Source organism: Apis laboriosa, unplaced genomic scaffold (genome assembly GCF_014066325.1).
Source record: "Apis laboriosa isolate Shangri-la unplaced genomic scaffold, ASM1406632v1 scaffold256_cov150, whole genome shotgun sequence".
In the NCBI taxonomy this organism is placed as follows: Eukaryota; Metazoa; Arthropoda; class Insecta; order Hymenoptera; family Apidae; genus Apis; species Apis laboriosa.
In genome coordinates this window covers 37,113-52,387 of record NW_025222532.1, presented here as the reverse complement: position 1 = coordinate 52,387, position 15,275 = coordinate 37,113, and the positions used below count along the sequence as shown (strand labels likewise).

At 21.9% G+C, this 15,275-nt stretch overlaps 1 protein-coding gene across 3 annotated transcripts in view; it reads left to right on the top strand.

The window, feature by feature from the left end:
• The window catches only part of LOC122713550, a 421,725-nt gene that overhangs the window by 401,109 nt on the left and 5,341 nt on the right, over window positions 1-15,275 (top strand). For 2 of the 3 annotated variants that reach the window (XM_043934114.1, XM_043934115.1), the window contains exons 3-5: window positions 2,790-2,910; window positions 4,511-4,692; window positions 9,915-10,007. In XM_043934114.1, coding sequence (XP_043790049.1) covers window positions 2,790-2,910; window positions 4,511-4,692; window positions 9,915-10,007 — 396 coding nt within the window. The remainder of the gene's footprint in view (window positions 1-2,789; window positions 2,911-4,510; window positions 4,693-9,914; window positions 10,008-15,275) is intronic. The other variant, XM_043934116.1, reaches the window with a different exon arrangement.

Here is a 15,275-nt window from a genome sequence, read left to right as displayed (position 1 = left end):
TTTCCAAAGCCTTCTTTATCCCGGGATGAAATAGAATGTTATATAATTAGGTGAAGTTGGTTTGACCCTGATCTAAAAGATTATGTGGAAAAAATCTATTATATTTATTATTATAAGCAATAACTAATTAAGTTAAATGATCAATATTTCCAAATGATAAATAATAAAATTTCATTTTAAAGATATTTTTATATTCATAATAAAGAAAATTTTATAGCAATTTTATCAATTTGAGAATTTCTCGTGATCTTAAACATCAAAAATATCAACCAAACTTTCTTAGGAATTCCTTTTTTCTCAACTTCAACCAAAGTGTAACGAAGATTAAAAACGAGATACCTCAATTGGACAATCGTTATAATCAATTACACAGGTAGACATATTGAAAGAACAATGTGAATCATTCAAACTCCATAGTATCTGTTGAAATTACTTTGTAACGATATTTAATGAAACTGAAATTATTTCAAACAATGCAGATTCGCAAAAATTACCTAAATTTTTATTTATTTTACTATCTTTATTCGCTCGAATATCATTCCTTTTTCAAAGAAAAATTGTCAATAAAATTTTCTAAGTTTTAAATCTGGATAGATGGAACAAAAGATAATTTATTCTATAAAAAAAATTGTTACGGAATTTATTCCTTTATCAATTGTCTATTTTCTAAATTGCATTGATAATTCAATAAGAACGAAAGGAAATTTAACTTTTCCTCATCTTTATTTATTAGGAATTGTATTTTTATATTTAGGATTCTATAGGATTGAGACGACTTGAATTCTCGTTGTTAGACACGTGAAATTCTTCGAAACAATATCTGAGTTAAATTAGAATTGATTTTAAATGCGGAATGTGGAAAAAATGAACAGGTGCAGACGAAAGATTCGATTTAAAACTAATGGATCGTACATGTCGCTGAATTTCTTCCAAGTGAAATAGCGTAAAATTGTATTGATATACATTTATATACATCTTCAAATCCAATATCCAAAAACTAAAAATAATAGTTCCTTTTTTACAAAAATATTCACAAAAATGTTTATATTTTTTTAAATAAAATGTAATAATAAATTCTAAAGAGATTTTTCAGAGAAAAAATTGAAAAATATTAATTTTTGAAATACTTTTTTTATAAACGGATCATTACTTGTAAAAGTATTACTAATTTTTTTCATTATATAAACAATTAATAATTATATCTAGATAATTATTTGCGATGAAAGAAATTATTTTTAATTAAAAATAAATATTATTACGAGGATTTTTTTCTAGTTTTATATGATGATTGAAAGTTTAATAAAGATGATAAAGATTGAAATTTTAATAAAAAAAATTCAGATATTAAATGATTGATTTTTCGGAAAATCTTGTATATCTTGCACGTATCTGTTTTATTTATAAAACATATAATGATCAAAAAGAACTAAATTTTTTTCCTTATAGGTTATTTATTGAGAATCATTTAAACCAAAATATAAATTGAAAGCATAATTTTTTCTTATTTTTATTTTATTTTATTTTAATATATAATATATAATAATATTTGAATATAATTAGAATAGAATAAATTTTTATAGATAATAATATTAGTTTCGAAATATAATTTTCTTTATTAAATTTACAATTGAAAAAAATATTCGTATGTTTCATGAAATTATAAAAATATATAACATATATTTATTTTAAATAAGTAATTTCAAATTTTATAAAATAAATAAATAAATTATAATAATATTAATAAGAAAAAAAAGAAATGAATTCTGTCAAGAAACTGTTATGATCTAATTCTTATCTTCCAAGTTATAGCAATTAAATAAAAATTTATTTAATTGGATTACGCATACACGGATCATCTTCTACGTTAAATATATCATAACTAGAAGCAGTAATTTCTGAAAACAACTTTAAATATAATGAAAACTTTATTGAAATGAAAAGATAACATGTACGTTTCATAAAAATATAATTATTAAAAAATAATAAAATAATTCCATGTCTACATGATTATACAGACTATACAGATTATATTTATTATTAGAAACGAATATATGAATATTTAGTGATTCTAAACTGATAAAGACATTGAAATAAGTTTATAAACTAAAATATCTATTAAGAATTATTTTTTAAATCGTAAAGATTTAATTTCAAATTAGCAATCTTTGTAAACAACCAGTCAATGACCAATATCATAGTATAATATTCCACCAATTTTACTCATATATAAATATTGTTAATATATTTAAAAATTATTTGACAAATAATAGCCTTGAACCGAAATTTTAAAATTATGATTTAGAATTCCCTCTGTATATGCGAATAAACTTTTTTTAAGGATTTGTTTACGTAAGACAACGTAACATAAAAATTTTGAACATAACGTGAACATAAAAATTGAATGAAAAAAAAATTGCTATGTTGATCGAGATTTATTTATCAAGCAATTTAACTTTACACTAGTTAAAGCGAGGCCGAAATAATATAAACTATTAATTATTTAAAAATTAAATTGCTTTTATTTTTAAATTATGTCAGATTTTTATCTCAAATATTTAAAAAAGATTAAAAATTTATATCGTTACATAGTAAAAATTAATAAGATAATTTTGTATTTATTTTTTCAAAATGAAAAATCATAATTTAACATCAAAAATATTAATATTAATATTAATATTACTGATTCGTAGTAATATTTTTAATATAATTATAAATTTTAAATAATGTAAATTAATATCTCACCTAATAAATAAAATAATAATAAATAAAATAAAACTTGTTTATTCCAGCAACGGAGGACAAATTCGATCTTGTATATAGAAAGAAAACTATAGATGATAAGGATGGAGTGGAGATAACGTGCATGGCAGAAGGGTTATATCCAATACCCACTCTGGATATATCTATCGAGTAAGTACTTCAACAAGCTTTCCAACCTCTCAACCATGCACTACGATCAACTATTTTCCGATTTTCCGATTTCTTTTAGATTTTGATAAAAACGAACTTCTCCTTCGTTGTAATGAATTAAATATTTTATATACACAGTATATATCATATGATACGTTATTATTTTAATTTTAAAAAAATAAGATTTTAATAAATATATTTTATGAAATTATTCATTAAAATGTAAAGCAATGTAAATTATTTATAATATTTTGTAAATTTATACAATTTTATTTTCTTATTAAAAAAGACTAATAAATAAATTTTAATAAATTACACAGTAATATAATTATTCAACTAAAAAGAAATTTCAATTAAAGAATATAAATCACTGCATATATGTATAATAATTATATAAAATTATAAAAGCTTCTTGTTAAATAATCGAGAAATAATATTTCGTATAAACGATAACAATTTAATAATAGAAATTCTTTTACAGGAATATCATAAAAGATATATAACAAAAATATAAATGATAAAAGCATTTAAATGAAAACAAATGAAGAAATCATTTTATTTTTAACGCTGAAAACCTCTTAATAATAACAACGAAAATTGCCTAGTAGTGATAATACTATTATCTATGATAATAAAAGAAATAGAATAGAAACACACAGATGAATCGTATAAAGGGACAAAGTATAAATTAAATTGAATTAAAAAGCATCATTATTATTTTAAATAGTCCTTACAATTTTCAAAAAAATTTTTAAAATATCATATCAATCGATTATCGTAATTATTTTACTTTTTGACAAATGCCAGCGCATATATTTAGCTTATGTATATGTTTAGATTACTTCTTGTAATATATAATTTCAAAATACATATATAAATATGATGTAAACAATTATTTCTAGTTTATGAAATTATTTATGTATATATTATTTTTCATGGAAAATTAAAAATAATTATTTTTAAACGAATCAAAAAATATCAAATCTTAAAAAAAATCTTTTCTATAAAATTAAATTATTTTGTATTTTAAAAGATTAGACAATTGAAAAATTAATTGATTTTTCATGATTTTGAAATTGTGTAATATTGAAAATTTTTCGAATATTTAAAATATATTTAAAAACGATTAAAAATTGTTTATTTTAATCTTGATTACTTTAAACTTTACTTTTATTTGAGTATTTAAATTTTAATTTAAATCTCAAAAAAAATATACATACAATTTAAAATTGAAGAAAGAACTTTAAATTTACAATTTATCAAATTTCAAATTATTTTCCATTTAAAATTTTCACAGCAACTCGAACTATAATCTCAACATTCTTCTTTATCCCGTAAACATTATTATAGATAATCTCAAATTCCTCGATCCAAAGTAAAATTATTATTATTAACCAAGTTTGAAAATTATATCGAGGTATCGAGGCGCTCAAAGTTTACAAGAACAACAACAACGATAACGAAAAGCAAACAAGATAGAGTGTGCATCTTCGAAATAATATCAACATGCTAATGGCCTGTTCATTTGGTCGACATATTGCATGATATTTTGGGTTGGAACGTAGCCATGATAATTTTGCAAACGTCGTTTCCATTGTAGGGGTGTCCTGGAAAAACAAGCAGCAAAGCCCACTGTTACGCTGCGTGCCGATGGACTGTACGATATCTTATCACGGACGGCCTTATTGGACGAAGATTTACCGGAAACAGCGATTGTCAAATGCTTGCTCGGTATACCGAAGGTGAACTACAATGTTTCCCGCAAAACTGTCTACTATCCCGGTTAGTATACATGTGATTTAATCTGTTCCATCTATCTTAATCTTTCTATTCTTTCCTGTATCCTTTCTCTTCTCGCATTGAAAACATTTTAACTTGGATTTTTTCATTCCAATTATGAGGAAGAAAAAAAAAAGAGAAATAAATAGAAATAGAATTAGAATAGATATTTCATTTTTCCCGAAATCTTGCTTAAAAATCCATTAATATTAATCATTTAATAAAAACGGGACTGGATTTGCTCGTATCCGATATATTTGCCTGATGAAGCTTGCTTGTATAACCTGGATAAGTTCGCTTGATTGTTTTAAATCGTTTATTTTAATCTTGTTTTTAATGTTTTTTTTTTTTGAAATTATCCTCGTTTAGTTTACGAAACATATAAGAAATATCTACGTCCTTACAAAGATATGTATGTCTTTTTATTTTTCGAGTAAAGTATATCAAAAAAATATAATAAATATGTATTAATTTAATTCGGATCATAATGTACCAAATAAGAAAATAAATATAGAAAATAAATTCATTCATATATATAAATATTATAAAATCTCTTTATATAAAAGTATTCGAAATAGTTAAATATATATACAGATAAAAATATATATACAGATAAAGTTAGACCGAAATAATCAATTTTTTTTTTTTTTTGCTTTTCTGTAAAATTTTATACTCATCATATCATGAATCATATTCAAATAGATATTGATATTATTGACGTTTTAAAAAAAAAATTATTCTGAGAAACAATTTAGAAAATTTTAATCAATATAATAATAATTTTATAATTATTATATTAATAATATTATATTAATAATAATATATTTTTGAAACGAGCTTCTATAATACTCAACAATTTTCATTTTATTATGAAGATAATTGCAAAATTATTTCTATTATTTTCAAATATTTCAAATATTTCGTAATAAATTCATTTGTTAAAGTGAATACTTGCTAAAAGTTTCGTTAAAAATATGACACTAATTCATAAATATATCGAAAATATAATATCTCTATCCTGAGTCTATATGTTTTCTCTATCCAATAGTAATGAAAAGATTTTTTTAGTTTGCGTATAACTGTACTTCTTATGAACGTATAAGAAAAAATAAATTCTAATAATTCAATTGTTACTAATATTATTAATAATATTAAAATAAACGAAATATATCAATCATTTATAATATCTGTCTTCTTTTTGATAAAATTAAAAATGATTCAAATAAAAATTAAATGATCTAGAAGAAGGTATAACTTTATATTAATAATTTTTTTTTTTAAATTAAAACGTATTCAATCAAGAAATCAATTTCCTCTTTTTTAAAACTTAGATTCATCTAATTTTTATACATTAATCAATACGGCATATTATTTTTTATAAAAAAGAGTAATAACTTATTTTCAACATAAAAACTAATAATAATAAACTAAAAAATTAGTTTAAAGTATATTTGAATTAATGGAATTAATTGAATATTTGAATTAATGGAAAACAAAAAAGTATAAAATAAATATTAAAAAATTTAAATTAAAATATTTTATGCAATAGTTTTTCATTAAAAATAGATCAATATTTTTCTATAAAACAATGATCGATTAATAAATATACTAGAAAATATATGATTTTTTATAAAAATAAAAAATTACAAAAAGTTATTATCATCAAATTACATAATTTTTGCTTCTTTTAATTTTTATTCGAAACATTTTTTCTTTCATCATCGAAACAAAGTGAAATATTAAATGATCAAACTATTTCATTATTTTATATATACATGTGTGTGTGTGTGTATGTGTGTGTGTGTGTATGTGTGTGTGTGTACTTGCTGTACATGTACTTGCATATCGAGCTGAGCTCAGAAGATGAACTACGACATTTCCATATAAATACACACATATACACACGCGTGCGCGCGTATGTATGTGTCCTATATATGTTTACATATATATAAAAACATTAAAGTAATACTTTATGTCAACGTTAAATTTCGAAACAATACTTTTTCTTTGAATTGTTAATAAATTATCCCCTACCACTGGATTTATATATATATTTTTTCAGTTCTATCGAGAACTCATAAATGTCCGCATTTTCATTTCCATAAAGAAATATTGGAACACACGCATGGATATTCATTTTTATTCGAATTAGCCTCTTGGTAATGTAGTAACATTAAAAATAATGAAAACTACAGGAATGAATTATTTGGAAAGTTTTCGTTTCGAGAAAAAATTCGAGACTTCGAATGAATATTTTATAATTCTTCAACCGAAAGTAGAAAATAAATAGAAAACGCAGTAAAAAGTGAAAGTATCGAAACATAATTTTACAGGAAAAAATCTTTCTTAAAATCTATGTAAAATATAAAATCCGATAGCTCTAATCACCATTATTCTCGACTATTCTAACTACGAGTAACGTTGGGCTAAAATTATCTTAATCAAGCATGCAAGCGTTCTAGCTTATTATACGTATCCTTCCATTATCTCCGTAACGTCTGATCCCCAGTCCAAGATGACATTCCAGCGACAGGAGTCGGGTTCAAAGGGCAAAGTCCTAAGAGGATGGCTCGCGTCGATGGGTCAAGTAGTGGGCGTCAACGAGTGTTGGCGTGTGCATCACGTTTACTCACAGACGACCAGGTATTTGCGGTGAAACTTGTAACCCTCGTCCTTCCTCTTACCTCGTTATCATCTTGGTCGAAGAAGGGTTTTCAGTTCGTCCGATTGTAGTCGTGGCCGTCGCGGTGTAGACTAAATTACATACAGGTTAAATTGCTTGTACTCCGCAAACCAGCACGCCCTGTCTATTATCGTCCAATTTTCTCCCACTTTGTCAGATTAAATTCTCGTTCCACAACTGTCCCATTCAGGGAGCTCTTTTTTTCGAAAGATTCAAAGGAAAAACACGGAGGATGATCTTCCTTCGCGACACACGATTCCTCGTCATAGAACTCGTTTTCACACAAGAATAGATTCTTCGTTAGCCCTTCGTTCCTCCCACGTGTTTGCCAATTTGCGCCTGTCTATTCGACAGTTGAGCGCGTGACCAGCATCATTATTCGCTGCCGAGCTTCTCGTCGGCCGACTTATTATCGATACCTACTACCGGCTACGATAGATCAGCAGAGCAGATTCACGAAAACTTCGACCGAATAATAATTGACCTTAGTCGTTCGACGATTCCGGATAAATGAGAATTCGTCAAGTTAATCAAGTAAGAAACTTTATCCGAACGAAAATTCCGATTTTTTCAGATTTTGGTGTACAATCAAATTTTGTTTTGGATACTAAATTAATAAATTGCATGATTGATAATTGTCTCGTTTTATAAATTTTCATTGAAATTTTAATTAAAAATTAATTTTAATTTACATATATTTGTTTAAAATTAAAATAAATTGTAAAAAAAGTTTTCGATTCTGAAAATGTCCGAAAAATTCGATTCTGAAAAAGAAATCCCTCAGCTCTTATTCATCGCTATTTATCACTATTTTCGAATAATCGCTAAAATATTTTATTACTTTACCATGTAAAACAATCTACAAGTAACAGGTTGATAAAATTTATTATATTTAAGATGTCGTATCTCCGATCTAATAATTCTTCAAGTCCAGAAATTTTTCATATTCTTTCTTCTTTTAATTCAGAAAATAATCAACGTAAAATATGTATAATATTTCGCAATCAAATTTAGAAAATTATGCATATATAATTTTTAGAAAATTATACATAATACAATCGAATATCGTTTTATAATTTTCGTTAAAAAATTTAAGTTATCTTATTTAATTTAATATTTGTTTTATTAATATTTATTTTAATATTGTTTTTAATAAAAAATCTTTTCAATTATGGATTGGTATGGATCGAATAAAATAAAAAATATAATAATATATAGATATTTAAATATATTTTCTTTAATAAATCTAATTTTGATATATTTTTAAATTCTAAGTTTCTGAATTAACGTGTTGTAAAATATTATCAAGATTATTATTATCATTTTTGTCTTTTATTAAAGTAAAATAATTACGAAATTTATTTTCCCAGATGTAACAATTGTTTGTAACAATTGTTTGTTTGTTGATTTTTCTCATTTCTTATTGAATAACTCATGCCGAAAATTTAGTTTCTTTACACGATTATCTCGTTTATTTGTCAAGAAATTAGCATTAAAAAAGATTCGTGAAGTTTCTCAAACATTACAATGAAATAATAGTTGAAGTAATAATAAATAATATTGAAGTAATAGTCATTTTAACGTTCTACTATGAAACATTAATTATCCAGTCGAAAGAATTTCCATGGGAATATACTTATGTACTATATATATATATATATACTTATATACTTAATATACTAAAATTAAATATACTATATATGTATGTATACTATGTATTTTTCCATTTAATATCATGATATTCTTATATTTTTTAAATGATGAAACTAAAAGTCGAAAAAATTTTATAAATAAAAAAATATTTGTAAACATAATATAAAAAAATTCTTGCGATAAATTCAAATTTGCGAATGATTCAATTTTTAATCATAACTTTGTTTGTTCATTTTTATATTGCCATATTTGCACGTGATTTGAGAATGTATGATTAAACGAACTTAAATGCATGCGCATACTTATAATATATATAATGTGTTCTTAAATTCTTCGTTTCTTCATTTATTTAATCTTTTGATCGATCTTTTTTCTTCATTTATTATTAACAATCGTTTTTGAATATTTTATATTTTCATCATTAAATTATATAAATAATTATATAAATTACGTAATACATAATCTATAATATAAAAGTTCAATAATATCATAATTTTTGTAGATTATACACAATTGGAAAGATATTTATAATCAATATAATTTTCTTGTTTTCATAATTTCTATTTTTTATTTTTTCATTCTTCAATTATTTTTTTTTATAATAAATTTTCTTCTCAAATTTAAATTTCAAAATAAATCAAAATCAAATAGTAAAAAATTTAAAAATTTTACACTCAATATATGTTGCTTATCAATATACGTGTTTTTTCCTGAAAGAAATTTTCATATCAAAAGAAAAACATTCCTATTACCAATTTAACTATTACCAATTAGAATTAATTAAAATCTTAATTGGCTGTCTTCGTTTCTAACATTTTGACTATCTCAGTTCGTAGAAATATATATGCTTACTATTTGATGGACGCGATATGTGGTGTTTATTGTGCAGGACCGCCTACTACTACTTCAACCTCTACAACGAAGCTGCTGCAAAAAATGGAGATCCAAGCGCTAGACAAGTCAGAGCCTGGCAATGGTGGTGGTAAGACTTGTAAATTTCTCCTCGTCTATTCACGACATCACCACCATAAGCCACTATCGTCCATGAGAATTGGAACTTGGACAAGATCGATAATATTATCTTTCTTGCACACGGGATTCCAATTGCCGGACGTTCCATGCCCGAATTTGCCGAAAACCTTAAATGCCCTGGGCTCCTAATTTTCCTAATTAAGATTTGAACACGTCACAAAAAATATATGATATTTTCCGCTTAAATGCGATTTGAGGCTAAACGATTCGGATCCGAAAGAGATTCACGTGTATTAATTTTATATTATATTTTATCGACTATAACAAATTGTTTTGATTATTTAAAATGTAGAAAAATTGTAGAATAAGACAAAGAAAATTAAATATCTGCAATATAAATAAGTGCAAATAAGATTCTCGATAATAAAATCGGTTCTAATTCAGCTATGATTCAAAGTAAAACGAAAATCGAAGAATATTAAAATTCTAGTATGTGCTTATCTTATTTTCGAAAAAAATTAATTTCAAATTCTCGTATATATGACAAATTTTCAATTAAAAATATGATTGAACAATAAACTTTCAATAAACTTTCTATAACTATAAAAAAATACTTTCTATAAAAAAAGCAAAATAAAATAAAAGTAAAATATGCAGAAAATTAAAATATTTATTTATATAAATTATCTATATATTTATATATTTATAGATCGTGCTAAATGTATAAATATATATAATATGTAAACGCGTGAAATAAATTTATTTTTACATCATAACAAAACACAATTAAAAAATTACATCACAACAAAAAATAATCTCAATTGTGCAAAATTACAAATAAAATTTCGATTTTTTATATAAAAAGTATATGAAAAAAAATTAAAAATTTCTCATCAAAATCTATTCAAGAAATAAAGAAAATCATTAGTTATTTTTTTCATCTCAATCATTGTCAATATATTCATGAGAATATAAAAAGTATTTTTATGAAGACTCAAAGTAGTACAAAATAGTACAAAATTATAAATGAAACATTCAGGAATCGTATCTGTTATTTGTCAAAAGTTTCAAATTAATTACTAATAAAGTCTGAACGAGAAGTTAAAACCATAAGATCGAAATAATGAAAATTATCCTCTTTTTTACACGACAATATCTTACGAATTAATTATCGAATTGAAATAAATTAAAAAAAATTTTAATAGAATAAAATTTCACATTTTTAATTCATTGATTGTAAATCAATATACATATATTGAAATTATAAAATTGTTTTTCAATTTTAATAAAATTTAATTTAAAAAAAAGTTTTAATAAATTATAGATATGATATGATAGATATTATTAATTATAGATATGATAAATATTTATATAATTTATTTCTGAAAAAATATTGTTTACAATTTTATTAATAATACATTGAAAATTCTTAATTAAATTAATTGGATTTTTTTTTTATTAATTTCGATTGATTCAATTTCAATTGCATTATATTTAAAATTGTTATGTATAAATTCTGTAAAAAAATTTTTTTTATAAATTCAACCAGTAGAAAAAGAAGATTCTTTGATATCATAAACATTTAATTGTTAATAACTAAGAAACAAAATCGAAAATATAATTTTCTTATTCTTAATTTTTGTTTTTTAAAGACTACAGATTTTCCCAGATTTATACAAAGAATTACAGAACATTCTATGTACTTAAAAATTTTATTTAAATTAAAAAGAAAAAAATAGTTTTTAAGAGTATTCAATTAATTTATTGTTTTGTCTTTTTTCAGTTCTTTGATTATTTTACATTGCATAGTATATTCAATATATTCAATATTAATCTATTAAAAATTATTCGTGAGTTACTTATTACTAATAAATATAATTAATAAATATACTTTCTTTTAAAAAAAAGGTTGATTTATTAGTAAAATTTAAGTCTTAGTTTATTATTATTTTCTAGAAGAAATATCGTCTTATTTTTAAGAAATATCTTAATAAAGAAAAATAATTTACAAATATTATAAATTGAATATATTATATATGAAAAATTTATAAGTTTTTGTTTCCATGATTTTGTCAATGTCAATTTTTAAATTTATTGAAAATATTCATTATTTATACAAATACAAATATTATTACACGTGAATTTTCTTTCTGAAAAATTTCTTGAAAAAATCGTTTGCTTCGAACCAAATTTTAAATAATTTTTTTGGCATCATATTTTCCGCACTTTATTGCACTTTATTTGATTTGAGGCACTGATATTCAACATTATATTATATTATATTAGAACATTTTAGACACATCGATATGTCATTTTTTTAAAATCACTGCTTGCATATGATCTCCAATTTTTACTTCTTTACTCCATATTTTCAATAAATGTTAAAATGTTAACTTTAATTTTAATAGTGTAAAATAAATTAAAAATTAAATTTTTATTTATGTCAAATAATAATATACTATTATTTTATTTATATTATTTATTGTTATATATAATTCAACATTTATTTAATAATTGAAATATAAAATTCTTTTTTCATTTTTCATTTTCATCGATTCAATCTTCTTAAAATTTTTGAACGATGTAAATTCAATTATTTTGAAATTCAAATATTTCTAACATGATTAACGATTAACACAGCATAATTCATCTTACGTATTACCATTCTCACCGACAATTAAAATATTTATATGATAATTATAATTGAATATCGCCTATTCTAGTAAAATAATCGATATTTGTATAGAAAGAAACACGCATAATTTCTAAAATAGCATAGTAAATAAATAAATACGAAATATCCACAATACGTTTTATAATGAAACTATACGTTTCTTCGTAAATATTTTATCATTAATATTTATATAAATTCAAAGATAAATCAAACTTGTGAATGTAATAATTGTCTTTCACATGATAATTTTTTTTCAAAATCAAGTTATCACGATTGCATTTATAATAAAAAGAAAAACGAATATGTAATTTTGATACATAAAAAATTGCTATTAAAAAATTGCAAAAAGAATTTTGTTCCACAATGACAACATTTGATCATAAATAGAAAAAGTAATAATTATAGAAAAAAATTTAATAATTTGATTTAAACATTTGATCATAAATAGAAAAAGTAATAATTATAGAAAAAAATTTAATAATGTGAATAATATTAATATATATTTTATATATATACTTTTAATAAGGTAAGGAATTATATAATCTTTTTATATTTATATATATTTTACTATAAAATTATTTAAGTAACAAAATATAGATTATAAAAGAAAGAAATTAAAATATTTCTTTTTTAAGATTATTAAAACGATATTATAGTTATAAATTAATAATCTATAATAAAGTATAAATATTCACGAAGAATAGATATTCTTATGAAATAATAATTTTTAACGCAATTAACACATTTCTTTTTGACTTATCTTTTCTTTTTCTTATTCTTTTTTTTTTTATTTTTGTTTTGCACATTATTTAAAAATATACGGAAAACATTTGGATGAAAAAAGTTTGTATGTGATGAAACATTTTAAAGATGAATATTCCAATATATTTTCGATCAATATTACGATAAACAACGAATCATCTGAAATTTAGTTGGACTGTTCGATTTTCCGATGCAATATCGCTTATATCGCGTTTCTCATTTCCTCTAAAGAAGTCCTATTTCCGTGATAAAAAGAAGCTGACGAATTTTTTTGTGTATTCATCGACTTCTTTCTCATCGACATCGTTTCTCATCGCATGATGGAAGCACAGTTCGCAATGTTATTTCTTTTTTAAATAAAAATAATCAAAAAGTACATATTATATTATGTTATTTATAATATTATAAATATAATATAATTGTTTATAATATTATATTACTTATAATATAAGTATATATTACTTATATTACTTATAATTATAAAAATTGAACTGAAAAATTTTTCAAAACCTCGAAGAATTGCAAAATATTATAAAAATGAAAATGAATTTGCACTGCATGAAAAAAAATTGAAAAAAAAGCACATTTTAATTCAATGGAATAAAACAAAGAAAATTACGCGATAAATGCTGTTTATTTTCGTTTAACAATTTTAATGTATTCGTTTGAAAACTAATCGATTAAAATTTAATTTAATTTTACGAATAATATAATACATATTTAATATATTTAATATAATACATATAATATAATACATATTTGTTGCTCTATAAATTTTTTTTAAGATAAAAGATAACTTGGATCGTTAAAACTTAAATACAAAATACATAGAAAATATTGTTAATGATTTAATTTGATTAAAAATTTAAAAAACACGAACAAATTCTCATTGAAATTCAAAAAATTATGAAACTCTTAAAATGTATAAAATATATAAAAGATAAAAAATCAAATTCGTTCTATAATATATAAAAAATAGCTTTATTATTTGATATGTTTTTAAATTAATTAAAATCAATAATTTTTATCTTAAAACATTTTTACTATCTCTTTACATTTGCTTTATGAATTACAAAATCGAAATATAACTAATTAACTTTAATTCCTAATTTTAACAGTTAATTTGGATAGGAAAAAATTAACTATTATAAACTCATATATTTTATATATAATCCAAAATTTCATAATTTTTTGAATTTTTAGAATGGAAAACTTTCCTTATCTTTAAATTCCACAAAATTCTAAATTCTAAATTTCACAAAATAAATATAGATAAAACTCAAATTTTTTGTTAAAATTTCGTTTTCTCAATCATAAATTATTCTATTTCTTATATATTTTCTTATTTCTTAATATATTTTCAATTCATTATATTGTTTAAGTTTATCATCATGTAAAATATAAATAAATTATATTATATAAAAGAAAATTTTAAACCTTAAAATAAATGTTTTTAGTGTTTTAATTTTAACAAGTTTTAACAATATCGTGTTTTAATTTTCATTTATGTACAAAAATCTAATTTTCTCTTCTAAATCATTAAAAAAAGAAAAAAATAGAAAAAAAAATGTTTTATATATATATATATATATATAAAATAGAAAAAAAATTGTTGAAAATGACTAAAAATATGGGTATATATATATATATATATTCTATTTTTTTCTTTTTTTACTAATTTAAAAGAGAAAATTAGATATATATATATATAGTCATATTTTTAGTCATTTTGTGTACATAGTAGATTAATCTTCTGAGTTTAAAATCAAGTATCATTGAAAGATAAGATTAATAAACTAACGGCGGTGTAGGTTCTGGTCGAAAGGGATGAAGGAAAACGGG